The 18,662-nt window shown below is 38.2% G+C and overlaps 1 protein-coding gene across 1 annotated transcript in view; it reads right to left on the reverse strand.

Annotated features, from left to right (window-relative positions):
• ncalda (neurocalcin delta a) overlaps positions 1–18,662 on the reverse strand; it is a 134,662-nt gene that overhangs the window by 5,586 nt on the left and 110,414 nt on the right. Inside the window, exons 3-4 of the mRNA XM_057833852.1 lie at positions 2,905–3,010; positions 1,631–1,750 (exon numbers count right to left, since the gene is read on the reverse strand). Coding sequence (XP_057689835.1) covers positions 1,653–1,750; positions 2,905–3,010 — 204 coding nt within the window. The 3' untranslated portion in view covers positions 1,631–1,652. The remainder of the gene's footprint in view (positions 1–1,630; positions 1,751–2,904; positions 3,011–18,662) is intronic.

Here is an 18,662-nt window from a genome sequence, read left to right on the forward strand (position 1 = left end):
AGCGGGCCTTTGAGTACCGTTTTTTTTTTTTAAATCTAACAGTGCTTCACAAATATGATCCAAATCCAATTTCCAAAGCACACTCTTTTGTATGACAATTTTCAGTTTGAATGGGAGTTTGTGTTGAAAGGAGACTCTAAGGAGCAGTTTTCATGGTGACGCTCCAGGAATGAGATAAATTTCATATTTGCATTTATGTGGTTCTGTCTCCATTCAAACAATGTCGGAATTCCACGTGAAAACGATGTAGTATTCACACCAGGCCCTATGGGACAGTGCAGATTTACAAGGCGACAGCCAATGATGCACTTTGACACCAACAACCTCCTCAGCCCGGAAGACTACATACCTGCCTACTCCAAGCAATGGCATTTTTGTTTTGCTCCAAAAGGCACAAAAATGGAAACAATAAACATATTTAAATTAAAAATATTATAAAAAACATTAAAGTCGATCTTCCGCCATGTTGGCTGTTTTTAATGATTAGTAACAGCGCTGCACACACCCAAAGTGACGTGTGCGAGTGCTGACGTCATTGGTGCGAGAGCTTCCCATTGATATGGTTGCGGAGAAAGCTCCACAATCGAATTTTTCCACTTTGGAGCCCGGAATCAAAGGTTTGTGTCCGCGCTTTCCGTTTTCGCCGACACCATATAAAGGCAAGGCCATTCCGCAACAAAATCATTGCGTCTTGGTGTCGCAGAGTCGCCATGTAAACTGCTTCTAAGCCAGGGGTGGGCAAACTATTCCACAAAGGGCCGCAGTGGGTGCGGGTTTTTGTTGCAACCCATTAAGAGGACACCTTTTCACCAATCTGCTGTTTTACAAGTGCAATCAGTCAATTGCAGTCAGGTGCTTCTCATTTCTGCTGAAACCTCATTGGTTCAACTATCGCTGCGTGGTCAGTTGGAACAAAGACCAGGACCCACTGCGGCCCTCGAGGACCGGTTTGCCCACCCCTGCTCTAAGCTATTATATGAATGGGTTTATGTGTGGGGTTTCTTTCTAAAAAGAAATGAGACAACTTTTCTATCTAACAACAACTCAAGTGCTAATATGATTCTCCAAAGCACAATACAAATAGACACTTAAGACACTGATTAGCATAATCGCTCACTAATTTAGCGCTCCGTGCTAAGTAGTAACATCTCATCAACAAAGAATACAAACAATACAATTGGCTTTATTTACTAATCTCTGATGGAGGCACACGGGATCCAACAACACAAAAGACAATCTAAGTCTCGACACTTCGTAAAATATCGATTCAGGTAGCCAACCGGAGTGTAGCCGTGAACTCTCTCTCTCTTGCTGATCTCTTGCTAATCACTGGCACATGCGCAGCCTCACATTACACACAAACAAGGACCCAAACGGGACTGCTTATAGCTGTGGCAAAAATCGATTATCAAATTTGTTGGCAAATAATTTATGAATCAATGTAATCGATTAGTTGTTGCAGCCTTAGTCCATGAAAAATGCTACTGTAACATTTTGCTAAGGTTAATTTTTTTCTTATTTTGGTGTGGGTTTCTAGCAAAAGACACAAAAGGTGACACATGCATTTCACTATGTACTGGAATCTAGAAAAAGGACGATGTCGTTTGTTAGTTATTAATGTGAGCCTTACAGGTCAAGTGGACGGCTTTGCTTTAAAACTGTCCAGCACTGCTAGGGTCACATTGCAACAGGCGTACGATGGACGGGTCACTCTTCGCCCCCTTGATGAACTCCTCCAAGGACAGCTTTCCTAAAATACAGTCGTGTTAGAACAGTCAGTTTAAATATAGGGTTGTCTTGAATTTGAATGAAAGCATTTTAAAATGTTAATTTTAAGATTTTCAAATGGTTTGGTTTTGAAACGTCTCGATCCGATCATGTGATCAGAAATGGGGCTGATCACACCATTAAAAACCTTTTTACCCGATTCCGATCCTCTGAAAAATGGCGTGATCGGCCCGACTTCCAATCACGTGATCGGATCCGGACATCCCTATTTGTTTTGCTATATGTGATTGCTATTTGTAATTGTACCTGCAGTATGTATGAAGGATATAAAGTAGGTTTTTGGGCTGTGGAACGAATTAATCGAATTAAAATGTATTCTTATGGGAAAATCCCACTCACCATACGAACATTACGACTTACAGAGTCCTAGAAGGAATTAAATGTAGAAGTATGTAGAGGTACCACTGTATACAATTTGGGACATAGATCACCAATATGGGGCGCTGGTGAAGGCGTGTGTCTAGTCTGTATTATTTTTTTTTGGGGTGTGGTCTTGTTTGCAGATGTCAGATATATAATAATCTAAAAATCAGATAAATATCTGATTTCTATCCACATTTAGAAGAGACCTGATGCCCATTTAAGCATTGTGGATTTTATACCTCATTTCTTTTTAGTCTTACATAAATCACAATTATGTCACATGACTCATGTAGTGTAAATCCCACCGAAGATGACAAGTGTAAAGGCCTCAATAGTACAGCGCATAAATGCTAGACTGAGGTGTTTATAGGTCAGTTCAGTGTTAAGTCAGAGTCAGTTAAAATGTCAATGCTTCAAAGTGGAGTATCGCTCGAAAAGGCAGGCAGCTTTATAAGAAGACTCCAGCTGACAGACAGAAACCCAGCTGGCAGTGACATGTCTTGACACATGCATCTCAAAATACATCTCAATTGATGTAAATTCTTAAGTTTTAACTTACACTACATGGCTCAAGTGAAACAATTCTCTTTTTTTTCTCTTTATTGCACAGGACAGCTATGAATCATTGAAGAGTAAATAGAAAAATTTTGCCTGAATATGGATAATGTTCAGTAATGAATTGTGGGAAATGGACAATACTAACATACTTAAACAACACGATAATGATAATTAAAAAAGATTCAGTGAGTCTACCGTCTCTGTTGGTGTCCATTTGCCTGAAGATCTTTTCTGTTCTTTTCTCAGGCGTTGACTCATCCTCAGGCATCTTCATCACAGAGGACACCATCTTATAAATAGCCTGAATGAAGGCAAACAAATAAATGGTCGGTTAGGAAATTTTCCAAATCGCTTTGGTGGAAATAACAGCTTGAATATGCAATCTACCCATAACAGAAATAAATATTTTCTCAGATGTGGTTCAGCTTTAGGGAACACATGGTACAAAATACCAAAATGATAAGTAACTTCAGCTTTAACGTTAAAATTATTACATTTGTTTTGTCCAGCTGTCTCCATTCGGGCCAGTTCATTCTGTCTGGATAAAAGAGGCACTGGTGTGGATTAAGGTTGTTCGATTAATCGATTTTGAACTGAAACCGACTTTTCTGGTTAAAATGATGTGAAAAACGTTCAAATTGGTACCTTCAATTTTCAAAACCATCTATCAGTCTGGCACCTACATACTCATTCATGCCTCCCGGGAGAGTCGGAACGGGGCCATGCAGTCCTGGGCCGGCTCCCCTATGGTTTTTAATGCATCACACAACGAGGTTGTGGGAAAAATAGGGCCTGTGGGGGGGGGGTTGACCTCACGGTCGCCGCCCACGTAAGTGTTTTCTAATCTGTTTGATTCTGTATGATACACAAGCTTCAATCTTTTAAATGAACTATTGAAAAAAATTAACTTTTTCATGATATTCAGATTAGAGCTGTACCTCTACAGTATACTTTAAGTGTCGGTCTTCTTTGTTGTTCAAATAATCATTTATATTAAGCCTGTCGCAATATGCAATAATTCCATTTATCGCACGATAAATAAAAATGAAGGCGGTAATTTTTGCGCTACGATTTATCGCCTCGCGTGCACGTGTGTTTAAAAGTTCGGATTCCTTGTTACCAACTGCGCAAAATGCATCTTCGTTCCAAGGCAAAAAATAGCACCGGAGCCAATCGTTCCCATTATATCCTATTGTTCAACGTTTACCGGCCGCGTCAGTGCTCCGGATTGACTGCAGAACATCTCCGGCGCGCCGGTGTTGTTGACGTGTGGGCGCTCCCGTCAGGAGTGACATTTCACGCGGGGCGGCTATTTTTCGGCACAATGCTGGATATTAACAATGAAGTCCGCCAAAACATTGTTACCGACTTGGCTGCTACGAACAACCTTGCTTTGACAACGGACAGCTGAATGATGAACATTGAGTGGCAAATTAAGAGCGCTGTGCTTCAAACTCGTCCTGTTTATGAAAGTCGATTGTCATATGCTGGTGTTGTGCAGTAATGAGCAGTTGTGACTTCAGCGGCGTTTGCTAACTTTTTTAATGCACGCACACACTGGATATCATGAAATAGCAAACTAGATGTGCTACGACCCATGCCATTGGCTACGTGAGCCCAGAATGATTATGGGACACGTAGTCCATATACGACGTCGATGAATTCTAAATTGTCATGACTGAATGGAAATTAAGAAGACCAAATCAATCCATACCAGTGACTATAGATAATGTTGCAAATATTGTTAATTCAGTACGTGACACAGATGGATTCGGATCACAAATAGGATGTCTTGCTCATGTAGTAAACCTAGCTGCTAAGAGAGCTGTAGCAATCAACAGTGTGCCCCGCGTCACTTTACAAACAGTAAAGATTGTTCTCAGCACTTTTATACAATTTTTTTTCAAATCAGTAAGAAGTAAGCACATAAATATTATGCACTAAAATGCATGTTTATATGATGGCAATTTAATTTTTGCTCATTAGCAAAAAAAAAAAAAAAAAAAAAAAAAAAAAAAATTCAGAGCATTAAATGTATTGAATCGGATCGAAAATCGTGTCCCCCGTATCGAAAATCGTACCGAACCGTGACTTAACAGTATCGTTGCATCCCTATGGAACACCATTCATTTACCTAAATGCTTAAGTTATTAAGTGCAATTTTATTTATTTTTTCTTGGAAAACACATTTTATTTATTCTGTGTTCCTGTGCAGTATTAACATAGTTGTCTTTTACTTAAGAGGCATGGTCAATTTTTTTTAGTTGTGATTTCTTAAAAAGTATTTTTGAATTTAAGAGTAAATATTTATCGCGCTTAAATGGGTGGACTTGATCTATTAATATATACTGTATTCTGTGTTATTGTAAATTGGTTTAAAAAAAATTGGGGGGGGGGGGGGTGCAATAATATCGCATATCGCAATAATTTATGAGATAAATTATCGCACACTAAAATTTGTTATCGTGACAGACCTAATTGATATAACAGCATATCTTATGTAAAATGAATGATGTGATTTTAAAGTATTTGTTTATAAATGTAATTTTTTTGTCAGAGGCACTTATTACTGATAATGCATAGGGACGCGCACACACATGGACACACACAACCACACACCTGTACCCTCCCCAACACACACAGCCGTTCTCTGAGTTCTTTCAGGCTGCTGGGTTGTAAACACTGAAATCATATACCACGCTTGCTGTCTCTAATAAGTGGTTGTAGAGTCTTGAGATGATTGTTAGCTAACGTGAACAGAAGATAGCTGATTGTGATTGTCCATTGCAATTACGGCTTTGAAATAGGTGATAGTTATGTGTCCTCTTAAAAAGCTTACCATCAGTTCATCTTCAGGGTTACACAAGAGCTGATCAAAAGCAAGTTATCATATGTTGATGATAATGTGAGGGGAGCTTTGCCATAGTGAGGGTGTGTGTAAGTAGCTAACAAAGCAACAAAGTTTCCACTGCCTGAACACTACCTCCACTGGTTTCAGCTAATTATGATCTACATTTTTTTCGATTAGTATTGTACAACTATTACTACCACTATATATAGTACTGCTAGTATTTGTATAGAGTTTACATATAGCTAAATATAACATACAATATGCATTAGTACAATTAAGTTCAAAGGAACTAACAATGACTGCTCAACTGACCGCATTCATCATCTGCGAAATGTTACATCACTATGCGTAGATCACCCTATTGAAATCTTGTGTGACGGACATAAAATTAAAAAAAAAAAAGAAAAAAAATCAAAACTTGGGCTAAGAGGATGGATGCATATACATCCATAGAATTTACCTATACCAAATTTAATTGGCGGTCTAAAAACTACAGTATACATATTAGAAGAAAAAGAGTGGTGTGAAGAACTACCAAAGACGACTTCTGTTTCTCAGGTCCTTTTATTCTCTTGAATGGACAAGAACTGACGACACACAATTCTGGAGTACGAAAGAAAATACCGAGTGCACATTTATTGAAGAAAGATGCTGGCTAGCCAGGAGAGTCTACCGTCTGGAGTTTCAATATCAAATCGTTTATATTTGCGTAACAAACAGTAATGGGCAGATGGGCAGCCTAGTGCTGCCTCCTAGATAAGACAGTGAACACCGAACAGACATATCAGGCTTAACTTGGGAAGGTGAAACCTCCCTGCACGACCTTGAGCAGCACAAAGAAGTACTATGAGCAGATGTTCGCCCAGTTGATAAACTATACTGTTGTCAGAGCAAAGCATTACTATGAGAGTGTCGGAAAAGCTTATATGGCTGGTTAAATATGTGGTTATATGAATAAATGGAAACATATGTGTAAAAATCCCTCTCTGATTGAATTCACACCACTGCAAATCAACAAAAACAAAAAACAAAAACAAAAAGAAAAACAAATAACAAATTAATACCACAACAAAGTGACAAAAACACAACCCAAAACACAAAAAATAAAACCAAAAGTAAGCAAATCAACCCAAAAACAAATCAAAACACGAAGCAAACATAAAAAAAAAAAAAAAACAACAAGGGGAAAGTACAAACTGATTAACACACACAAATTACAAAATGTACTATATATACACACACACGCAGAGATCAATGTTGATATTGTTGTATTTTAACATTATTTAACCCCCACAGCAGTATGGATTTTTTTCCTCTCATGAATAAACATGTCAAATAAGGACTAAAGTGTAATATAAAAAATGCAATAGTAGACTTAATTTTAATTTGACCTGATTAGGAATAAGAAGGATAAATAAACGCCAAACTACAACACTATATGGTAAAGGAGGTTGAATAAATTTGATTTAAACTTTACGTGTACACCTTTGGTTAAAGGTTTTGAGACTCAATGGTGAAAAGTGATAAAACTTATGATTTAATGATGAAAATGGTATGAAATCCAGTTCATCAGAGGGTCTTTGATGAACAAAATAAAATGACCACACTTTCCGGTGATACCTCTGCTAAGATTTTTGTCTATATGGCTAACATAACGTAGGTTAACATTATCACAATCATTTTATCATTCTTGCACTGGCTCCCTGTTTACCTTAGGATTCAGAACAGAATTTTAACAGCCCTTGCAAAGCCTATAAAGAGCATTAAGAGAGCCTTGAATGGACACATTTGTCCTTACTTAATGGATTTGGTGTCATTTTATTATCTTGTTAGGTCACTGTTGTTTGCTGACTTTCTTTTAAGTGGTCACCCACAGATAATATTAAAAGGTAAAGGTGATAGAGCCTTGCACTGCATTGCCCACAGATTATGCCATGTACTGTAACAGCACAAGTATAATGCAAATGCATAATTGCCTTAAAAATCAATTAAAACACAACTGATTACAGCTGGTATTTGTGTTTTCACAATTCGGATAACTATTCTTGCACGGACGAAAGCAGACATACAGTAATACTCTGGCACGTAGTAATCCCCACCGGCTGCGGCAGCCCCTTGAGGACCGCCATTATGAGCTCCTCAGATTTGGGTCACATACACAATTATGGCGATTTCAGCAGTTCCCAGTGTTATCCATTTTCCCTTTAAAAACTTTCATTACAAATGATAAAAAGAGCAAAAAAGGCCAAATGCAGCACGTACAATACGATCAGCAACCAAAAAAGGTACCACGTCGAACTTTGTCTTCCGCTTGACGCATCGTTATTAAGTTAAACCTGCATGTTGGCCAACAGCTCACGTTACATTGTGTATAATAGGCTGACCAAAGGTCCTCTTTCCTCGTTTTTTTCTTTATGTGTATATATGTGTGTATATTATAAATGCAAAATGGCATTTTATACTGTGAAACGCCACAACCACAGTTTGTCTTGTTAAAAAGGGGAAGGCTTTGATATTTGTTAACCTCGTGAATCTTGACTCGACTCTCCTGGACTTGACATAACCTTGTGACCAATCTTCTAATTTTTCATGTGTTTTGAGCACAGACACAAGCTCCCTGACCGCACTGAGGATCACTGTGAGCAACATCAGATGTGTACGCTGTGGCCAAACACCAGTATCAAGCCTGTTCAAAACCTTGGATCAAGTTTCATTGCTTATTAAAAGAATGAGATTACAGCAGCAATTTCATTTGTTTACTTATAATTTATTTGGCCCACTTAAAATGAAAAAGACAAAAATCATGTTGTTAATGAGATGTGTAGTATGTTATTCAGTGCATCACAAAAGTGAGTACACCCCTCGCATTTATGCAGATATTTAAGTATATCTTTTCATGGGACAACACTGACAAAATTACACTTTGACACAATGAAAAGTAATCTGTGTGCAGCTTATATAATAGAGTTAATTTATTTTCCCCTCAAAATAACTCAAAATATAGCCATTTATATCTAAACCCCTGGCAACAAAAGTGAGTACACCCCTTAGTAAATATGTACGTCCCTAAATGTGCAAATTGAGTACTGCTTGTCATTTTCCCTCCAAAATGTCATGTGACTCGTTACAGGAGTGCTGTCAGCATTGCTGCAGAGATTGAAGAGGTGGGTGGGTGGGGGGTCAGCCTCTTAGTGCTCAGACCATACGCCGCACTGTACATGTGCATAGCTGTCACCCCAGGAGGAAGCCTCTTCTGAAGACGGTACACAAGAAAGCCCGCAAACAGTTTGTTGAAGACATGTCAACAAATCACATGAATTACTGGAACCATGTCCTATGGTTTGATGAGACGGGCGGGCTTTCTTGTGTACCTGTACTCATCAGCACACATATACCACCAGAAGAAAAGATCACATCACTGGGAAAAACAGAAGGCTAAAGTCTACAATCTTTGGCATTGTGTGCAGAGGACCACCGATCTTGAATGAACTGGGCTAAACACTTGAAATGTGTTAGGTTTTGTGTTGCTTCCCTCCTAGTGTGTCCCTATGATTTCCCATTGATTTTCACCTGTTGTACCTGGTCCTTGTGTATCCTCCTGTGTCACCCATCTGTTCCTCCTTGTCTCGTTACCACTTGTCTCTGTGTGTATATAAACTCTATAAAAGTTTCTGTTCACTGCTTGTTGCGTCATTGTCAATGTCGATGTCAAGTCCTGTCCAAGCCCTCGTGTACCAGTCTCTCCGATTAACTAAGTTTTGTTTGAACATTGCCTTTTTGATCCCCAGTCCTTTTGGTTGTACTTTGTGTTTTTGTTAGTTATTATTAAAACGTTTTTTTAGTTCACCGCCACCTGTCTTGCTGCATTTTTTGTTTCACTGCATTTGGGTCCACACAACCTGCCTGCCCGCGTTCCGTGACAAAATGTCACACTCCATCTCCATTTTTAAGAAAAAACTGAAAACGTACCTCCTTGCAATGTATGCTTAATATGCTGAGTCTTTGAATAACATTACTAAGGTATCACATGTCCAATCTGATGTAATCTGAATGTTGAAATTTTCCATAGTTAATTGTATGTATGTGTATGGGTGTGTGTATGTGTGTACTGTTTGACTGGGCCCCTACTAAAAGCTTTAAATAGCTTATTCGTAGTGTGCCTTTCATGCATCTTATCAGATGAACTGCTTTTATATAGACCACGTTCTTGTGTATACCATGATACGATGTGTGAATAAACTGAAACTGAAAGCCCTGCTTTGGCCTGGGTAAGGTCCAGTTGTGTCATGGGTGAGTTAATAAATAAAACCTAATGAACAACCACAATGGGAGGATATCCAACTCTCATATTAAAACCGTTCAGACAATAAGGACTAGAGATGTCCCGATCGATCGGCATCCCGATCGGACCAGGATCGGGTCCGATCACGTCATTTTCAAAGTATCGGAATCGGCAAAAAAATATCGGCCATGCCTATTTTTAATATATATTTTAATTAAATCGTTTTCTTATTGTAGCTAACGTTACATACATAATATGTTACACTCATCCAGAGTCTTTAGTTTAGGCTTAAGGTAGGGTTATCAAATTTATCCCGATAACGGCGGTAATTAATTTTTTAAAAAATGTATCACGTTAAAATATTTAACGCAATTAATGCATGTGTTGCACGGCCCACTCACGCATTGTCACGCTCAATCTGTAATGGCACTGTTTTACCTATATAGAGAGATAAAAAGCTGCGTGAAATGAGTAGAGTGAATTTTGGCAGCCTTTGGAGCTTTTTTTTTTTAATTGGCTAAAATCTTACAATCCCTCTCCCTGCGATTAGAAATATCATGGGATGCAATGTGGGGGAAGCAAGGAGGCAATTGATCTTTTTCCTAACACCTTATGTTATTTCCCAATGCAGAGAAGATATATCAATTGGTTGCACTACGCACAGTGATGGTTCCACTTCCCATCATGCATTTCGGCAGTATCATTTACTGAAAGCTCAACAAATAGACTAGATGGCAATATTTAGTCACAATATATAAAGTCACAAGTCTTTCTATCCGTGGATCCCTCTCACAGAAAGAATGTTAATAATGTAAATGCCATCTTGAGGATTTATTGTCATAATAAACAAATACAGTACTTATGTACTGTATGTTGAATGTATATATTTGTCCGAGTTTTATTCATTTTTTTCTTAATGCATTGCCAAAATGTATATGATCGGGAAAAATGATCGGGAATGATTGGAATTCAATCGGGAGCAAAAAAAAAAAAAGCAATCAGATCGGGAAATATCAGGATTGGCAGATACTCAAACTAAAACGATCGGGATCGGATCGGGAGCAAAAAAACATGATCGGAACAACCCTAATAAGGACACTCAAGATTCCCATTCACCATGTCTAAGCAGCTATACAGGACAGGTCTAAAACAAAAAATCAACAAAAAACAAAGAAAAAATTTCACTCAGGGCACTTCCACACAAGCACAGTTTGGTCGGTTCTTTGTTTTGTAAATGTGAACGCGCATCCGAACTCTAGTTCGGATCAAACAAACAAACTCCGGTCCGCTCAACAATCGTAGGTCGTCTCGGTCCGCTTCAAGTGCACCCTGCTTCGCTTGTGAATGCAACCGGAGCAGGGTGAGTGTTTGCTACTTTATGTTCAGCGTCAGAACGTGGAGCTGTGATGCTCTCGGCTGTGATGGTACACGCAGGGCATCCTTGGAAGCGGAAGTACAGAGTGGACGCTATTCAAAATCAACAAAGGCAAGATGACAGACGATTAGTCATGGCCAAATATTGTTGTGCTGCACTAAGCAGTTGGATTTGATACAGAGAAGCAGGTTCTATTATGACGATTGTGTTTTGCATGTTGTTGCTGAACGTACCATGTGAAAGTTTTAAAATTTTGTTTGCAAAGTTGAGATAGTTCACCCAAAGTCTTGGCCGCACAAAACCGCACATGTGTTGTAGAGGGGCGGATGGTTGCCAATCCCCTTCTGTCCAAAATGATCCATTCGTTGTGTGCCCTTTATCTTGGCAGTATGCAATTCACCAGATGGTAATGGAGTCAAAGATGGATGAGTAAAAGAGCATCATCAATGGTAATGTTAATATTTTTGCTGATGGTTAGTTCTGTTTATTGGAATGTTTTAGTAACCAATGATATTAATCTATTGGTGAACAGCAGGAAAGGGGCTGCAATCAGATACAAATAAAAAATAAGAGTTGCGATAAAAAAAAAAAAAAAAAAAGATTCAACCGGAAATTGATTATCCCACTAGTTTTTATTTTAAAGGAAATTATGTATGTTAAACTGAATGAATGTTTGTTTTTAATATAAAATGTTTTTTATAGTTAAACTTTGTGATACCCCCTATTAGATATTTTTATTGATGATTCATTGAATTACTCGAGTAATCAAAACAAAAAAAAAAAAAAAAAAAAAAAAAACAAAAAAAAAAAAACTTTGAATAAAATTTTGCTGCTTCGAGGATTTTTTTAATTAGAATGGCGTTGTAATGTAATGTAATGTTTCTTTTCAAAGTGTTTGCATTTAGTTTTATTGATTTGGCTGGATAAACTGCCCTCTAGTGGAAACAGTCAATATGACATGGATCCTGGATCCAGCTACCTGTAAAGACCAACATAAGGTTGTAAGTTTTTATTTGAGCTAATGTGATTGTTTATGCATTTGTCATTTAGAGGTATACTTAGCGTTTTTTTTGTGGGAATACATGTTTGAACAATATTTTTTCAGAGCATTGTACACAAAGTTAGCATTTTACAGCATTTAAGCTAACGGACTTTTGCTATGCAAGTCAGCCAATTGCTATTATGTTGTACTTCGATCCTCATTTATTACATTTTTTTGTACTGTTTGAGGCTAAGCTCAGGTATTTTAATTTATTTTTAAATGCATTTATTGCTCTTGTGAAATGAAAGCGCAATCCTGCACAGTTTGAAAAAACACTCGGGAATTTTATTTTGTATTTGCATTTAATGCTCTTTTGAAATTGAAATCTTAGCAAGCCTTTGTTTTACATCTTCTAAAATGTATTCTGCAACTTATTAAATGTTCCTGATAGGGCTGCAACTATCGATTATTTTAGTAGTCGAATAATCGATGAACTAGTTAGTTCGAATAATCGAGTAATCGGATAAAGAACATACAAAAATGAAATACCTGAGCTGAACCTCAAACAGTATATACATTTAAAAAAAAAAAATGAGGATCTATGTACAACAAAAGAACATTCGGCCAACTTACAAAGCAACAGGCCGCTTGCTTAAATGCTATAAATCCCAACTTATTATTATTATTATTATTTTTTTTACAATGCTCTTAAAAAATGGTTCAGACACATATTAAAAAACAAAAACGGCTAAATACACCTATAAACTACTTTACGAATGCATAAAAAAAAACATTACCTCAAATAAAAAATGAGCTTATGTTGGTCTTAACAAGGAGCAGGTTCAGTCACGTGAAATGAGGCAGACCAGAGGGCAGTGTATCCACCCAAATCAATAAAACTAAATGCAAACACTTTCAAAACAAACCACTACAACGCCACTTTAATTAAACGAATACTTGAAGCAGCAAAGTTTAGTTTAATTATTTTTTTCTAATCGAATACTTGAGTTAATCGATTAGTCGTTGCAGCACTAGTTCCTGATCTGATTACTCGATTAATCGAATCTACTAATCGATAGATTATTTATTACTTAAATTATCGATAGCTGCAGCCCTATATTTAATATCCTCAGTATTTAAGTGTACTCTGCATAAACAGTACTTATTTTGTCAGCCTAATGTGCAGTTCTCACTTTCCTCCTCTCCTTTCTCCCATATAGAGAAGAGACATTGTATCTCTTGACTTAATGTGAAGCCGAAGTGGGCCACTTAGCTTTTGTTACAGTGAGTTTAACATGCTTTAGGGGAGGAGTATAGCATGTGATGTTTACATTTAGAGCTCAAGTGCAGGAAATGCCATTCAAGCTCTCTCCTTTCCTTCAGTTTCTTGTTCAAAGGCGAGCAGAGCACTGCTTCCAAATGTTTTAAACTTAACTGATGTATTTTTAATTTTCATGAAACACCTCCCAACAATTAAAAAATGCTGGTACTTTACCAAGCATTCCTCTTTCGAACTCCTGAGTCATCCTAGAAAGAAATTACATATTGTGAACATCTCGTGGACAATTGGGCTATATTTTGGTAACAAACTTTTGAGAAAATGGAAGACACAAGCCTGACAGTTTAACCATAAAAATGGAAGTGTTGTGACTTTTGAGACCACCTCATTGATGCGCTGAGCATCGTGAAGCCAGAATTGTTTGGACTTGTGTCGTCACTTTTGTGTCTGCAGTCATACAAACGTCTGGCAACAGTAGTTCATCCTCCATGTTCCTCTGTGCGTAAACGTTTGCATTGTTCAAAAATTTTAGCATAAACAAAGTGAGTGTGCTCCCGCAGAAGCAATGTTTGTATATATTATATTATATTATATTATATTGTTGTTTGTAAGGCAATTTTACATATAGTTACAAATTTGTATTTGAAGTTGCATGCTTGATGAAACAATTCTGCGAATGGGAATATTGAGCTACTCTACATGTCCCTCTAACTGTTCTAATGCATTGTGATGCACACATTTACAAAGCACGCCGACAAGTGCACATTTTAAATGATGAAACAGTTTTAAAACTTTGACATGTCGAAAGTAGACAGAAGGGAAATTATGAAATAACAGGACCAATTTTAACAACTTTAACGGTTGATTCACAACATTAAATTAATTGAATGTACAGTGCCCTCCATAATTATTGGCACCCCTGAAAAAGATGTGTTTGTTTAGCTTCTAATAATTTTTTAAAAATTCAAATCATATGGGACCTTAATGGAAAAAAAGAGAAAATTCCAACCTTCAATACAAGTGCATTCATTCAGTGGGGAAAAAATCCCACATAAAGAAAAAATTATTTGACATCAAATAATGTGTGTCACAATTATTAGCACCTCTGGTGTTAATACTTTGTACAACCCCCTTTTGCCAACAAAATAAGGTCTGGGGACTGAGATGGCCATGGGAGGAGCTTGATTTTGTGTCTGGTGAACCATTTCTGTGTAGATTTGGCCATATGTTTAGGGTCATTGTCTTGCTGAAAGACCCAGTGACGACCCATCTTCAGCTTTCGGGCAGAGGACAACAGATTTTGATTTAAAATGTCCTGGTATTTTTCATTCATGATGCCATGCACCCTAACAAGGTTCCCCAGGGCCTTTGGAAGCGAAACAGCCCCACAGCATCACTGACCCACCCCCATACTTCACAGTGGGTATGCGGTGCTTTTCAGCATGCGCATCTTTCGTGGCACGGCAGACCCACTTAAGAGTGTTTGTTGCCAAAAAGCTGGATCTTGGTCTCATCTGACCAAAGCACACGGTCCCGGGCTTCAACTGGGACCATGTGCTTTGGACCTCATACCAACTGTGAAGTATGGGGGTGGGTCAGTGATGCTGTGGGGCTGTTTCGTTTTTGGTTCACCAGACACAAAATCAAGCTCCTCCCATGGCCATCTCAGTCCCCAGACGTTGTTTTATTGGCAAAAGGGGGTTGTACAAAGGTCCCTTATTATTATTTAAAAAAAAAAAAAAAAAAAAAAATCTTTTTCAGGGGTGCCAATAATTATGGAGGGCACTGTAGTTTAAAGCTGCTGAATGGGGACTTGAGTATTTTGAATTGAATTGAATTTATTGTCATTGTCATCATCATCATCATCATCATCATCAACATTAAAATCAATGTCACAAGAAAGGAAAGAGAAAAGAAAGAAGGAAATCATCGCGTATGTTGTTTATCCAAAGAAGACGAGAATAGACATGACAAAGGAGACGGGAAAAAAGCAGAAGCTGATCGGGACCCATCCCCTAGCCACCAAGGTCGCACACTCAACATGCTCTGGATCAGTCCAATGACAGTCTAACACATTTTGTTCAAAAGTCATTATTGCCATGGAGATTTCACATACAGTAATTTAGTATATAGGATCAGTTCATGTCCAAGTAGGTGAAGGGTGAAAGGCCTGGGGAGCCTTTATTTACTGTAATTAACTGTTAACTTGATACTGAAATAGTAGTTTGGTTTAGCCTGAGAGGATTCTTTTTTTAACAATTTTGGAACTAATGTACAAACCCATTATAAGCGGTGGTGGTGGGGGGGTGTCATCAATAATCGATTAAAAATCGAATCGGAGCCTCTGAATCATAATTTTAATCAAATCATTAGGTGCCCAAAATTCCCACCTCCAATGATTAGAACATCATAACCCAGTGTTTTGAAGGAGGCTTGCCTCATTTAAAACTCACAAATAGTTTGGTGTGCCCCTGACTGTTGAAGTGAGAGAGAACACCATGGTGAGATCAAAGGAGCTGTCTGAGGCCTTCAGAAAGAAGATTGTAGACACTTATGAGTCTGCTAAGGGATTTCAAAAGATCTCAAAAGAATTTAAAATCAGCCATTTCACAAATAGTCTACAAGTGGAGGACATTCAAAACAACTGCCAACATGCCCAGGTCTGGCCGTCCAAGCAAATTCACCCTGAGAGCAGACTGAAAGATGCTAAATGAAGTCTCCAAAAACCCTAAAATGTCATTACGGGACCTACAGCAGGCTCTTGCTCCTGTTGATTTGAAAGTGCGTGCCTCTACAATCAGAGACTTTACAAGTTTAACCTTCATGTGAGGTGTGCAAGGAGGAAACCTTTGCTCTCCAAGAAGAACATGAAGGTCAGACTGCAGTTTACCAGAGTGAATGTAGACAAATACCAGGACATCTGGAATCATGTGCTTAGGACAGATGAATCTGAAATTGAATGATTTGGACACCAGAACATGTTTGGCATAAACCCAATACAGCATTCCAGGAAAAGAACCTCATACCCACTGTGAAGCATGGAGGTGGACGTGTCATGGTTTGGGTAGCTTTGATCAAGCAGGACCTGGCCAGCTCACCATCATAGAATCCACCATGAAGTCTATTGTGTATCAGAGGGTGCTTGAGGAACATGTGAGATAATCTGTGAAAAAAATAATGCTCAAGCAAAACTGGACCCTGCAACATGATAATGACCCTAAACATACCAGTAAATCCACCAAGGACTGGCTGAAATGGAAGAAATGGAGAGTCCTGGAGTGGTTGAGTCAAAGCCCAGCTCTTAATCCCATTGAGATGCTGTGGGGTGACTTGAAACAGGCTATACATGCAAGAAAACCCTTAAACATCTCACAGCTGAAAGTATTCTGCATTGAGGAGTGGGGCAAACTTTCTTCAAAGTGATGTCAAAGACTAGTAGATGGCTACAAAAAGCTTCTCACTGAAGTTATATCAGCAAAAGGGGGGTAACACTAGCTATTAGGTGGTCGGGTGTCCTAACATCCTCAGTTAGAATATGGCTTTTTGTTGATATATTTGGTTTAATTAGTAAAACAATGTTAATGTTTGTTGTTTACCTGCAATTAAGATAGAGATAATGAAAATGTCACATTTGGCTTCTTGTCAATTCTGTCATTTCAGAGTGTGGGCGGTGTTTCCCTGGATGCAGGTGCTCCAATGCTCATCAGCTGCGCATTTAAACGCAGGCAACCCAAGCAAGGGTGCTGAGATATTTTACTTGCTGATCCCCATTCGACACTTGTACCTTCGAGGCCCATTTGTACTATTTGCTAGCTTGTTCGTCAGCTGTTTTTTGTTCTGCAATTCCTCTACCTTGTGCTGGTATTGAGTGTGTTCTTTTGTTATCTTACTGGCTCTCTGCCCACTGTTTAGTTCAGTGTTATTCGATCCCCGTTGACCTCTTGTCACGGACCCTTTTTGTTACTCCCCCTTTTCCCGTGATCGCATGTTTATTTTGTTTGTATTAACAAACCCTTGTACGCATCCCCTCTATTGTTGTCTGCTCTTGGGTTCAGTCTTGCATTCCGCAGTCGCGGACCGTAACAGAAAAAACAAGTTCAGACATTGATAAGTGAACATTTCTCAGTAAAGAACTGTATATTTAATGGGGTGTCCTAATTGTTTTACATGACGGTACGTTGTACTATGTATTTTGATGATCAGGTAGCGCGTTGCCGCCTCCGATAAAATCAAAAGTATTAAAAGATCAAATTATAATCAATAGAGGTGTTTATACTAATACTTCGTCGTAGCTCCCAGCTAAGGTACGTATGTAAAGTGCGTAGCGACTCACAGCTACATTACCCCTACGTAATATTTGCGGCTTTCTCGTAGCAATAGTACGATTAATCTTCTAGTCCTTTTTTTCAAATTTATTAACACTCTGTCGTAACAATGTGCATCATTAGTTTTTTTTTACATGCTTCACTAGTGATACATTTACTTATCTACTCAGCTGTGAGAACTAGCTACCAGCTGTTATGCGTTCAGGCTTCAGCTACACCCAATAAACGTGTGTTTTCCACTGCAGGAGACACTATCTGTCCAGAACGCTCACGCTTACTGCCTGAGAAGGCAGATATGATCGTTTTCCTCAACCAAAAACGTTTCTGGTTTTATACCGTACCCGCTGCTAATCTGGACTGGGTTTTACAAGCTGTTCTTTTTTTGTTTGTTTTATATTCTGCACCAGGTTAGCCCATTAGTGGGAGCTCAATAACATGTAAAAATGCCTTCAACATAAGACACTCTAAAACATAGGCAAAAGTAAATGTAAATGTGTAAATGTCTTCTCCGTGAGCTTTTGAAAAATAAACATCTTTGTGAAAGTGGAAACTTCTTTATATTCAAGTTCAAAGACTGATATTTACTGTATATCCAAGTTAAAAATAGCCCTGTGAGAAATTCATGGCAAAGTTAATTAAAAGTTCATATAATAAAAAAAAAAAAAAAATCGAAGTTAAGAAATTAATATAAACTATACAATTTTTTTGACCCTGCCTATTAAAAGAATCGGAATCGAGAATCGTTTAGCACCGGAATCGAAACGTAGAATCTGAACCATTCAAATTCAAACAATGCCTAACTCTACTTATTAGGCTAAATATTTTCTGGTCCTTCTTGAGTTCTAATTACCGTGAATGT

The sequence above is a fragment of the Corythoichthys intestinalis genome, chromosome 4 (genome assembly GCF_030265065.1).
Source record: "Corythoichthys intestinalis isolate RoL2023-P3 chromosome 4, ASM3026506v1, whole genome shotgun sequence".
NCBI classification, from domain to species: Eukaryota; Metazoa; Chordata; class Actinopteri; order Syngnathiformes; family Syngnathidae; genus Corythoichthys; species Corythoichthys intestinalis.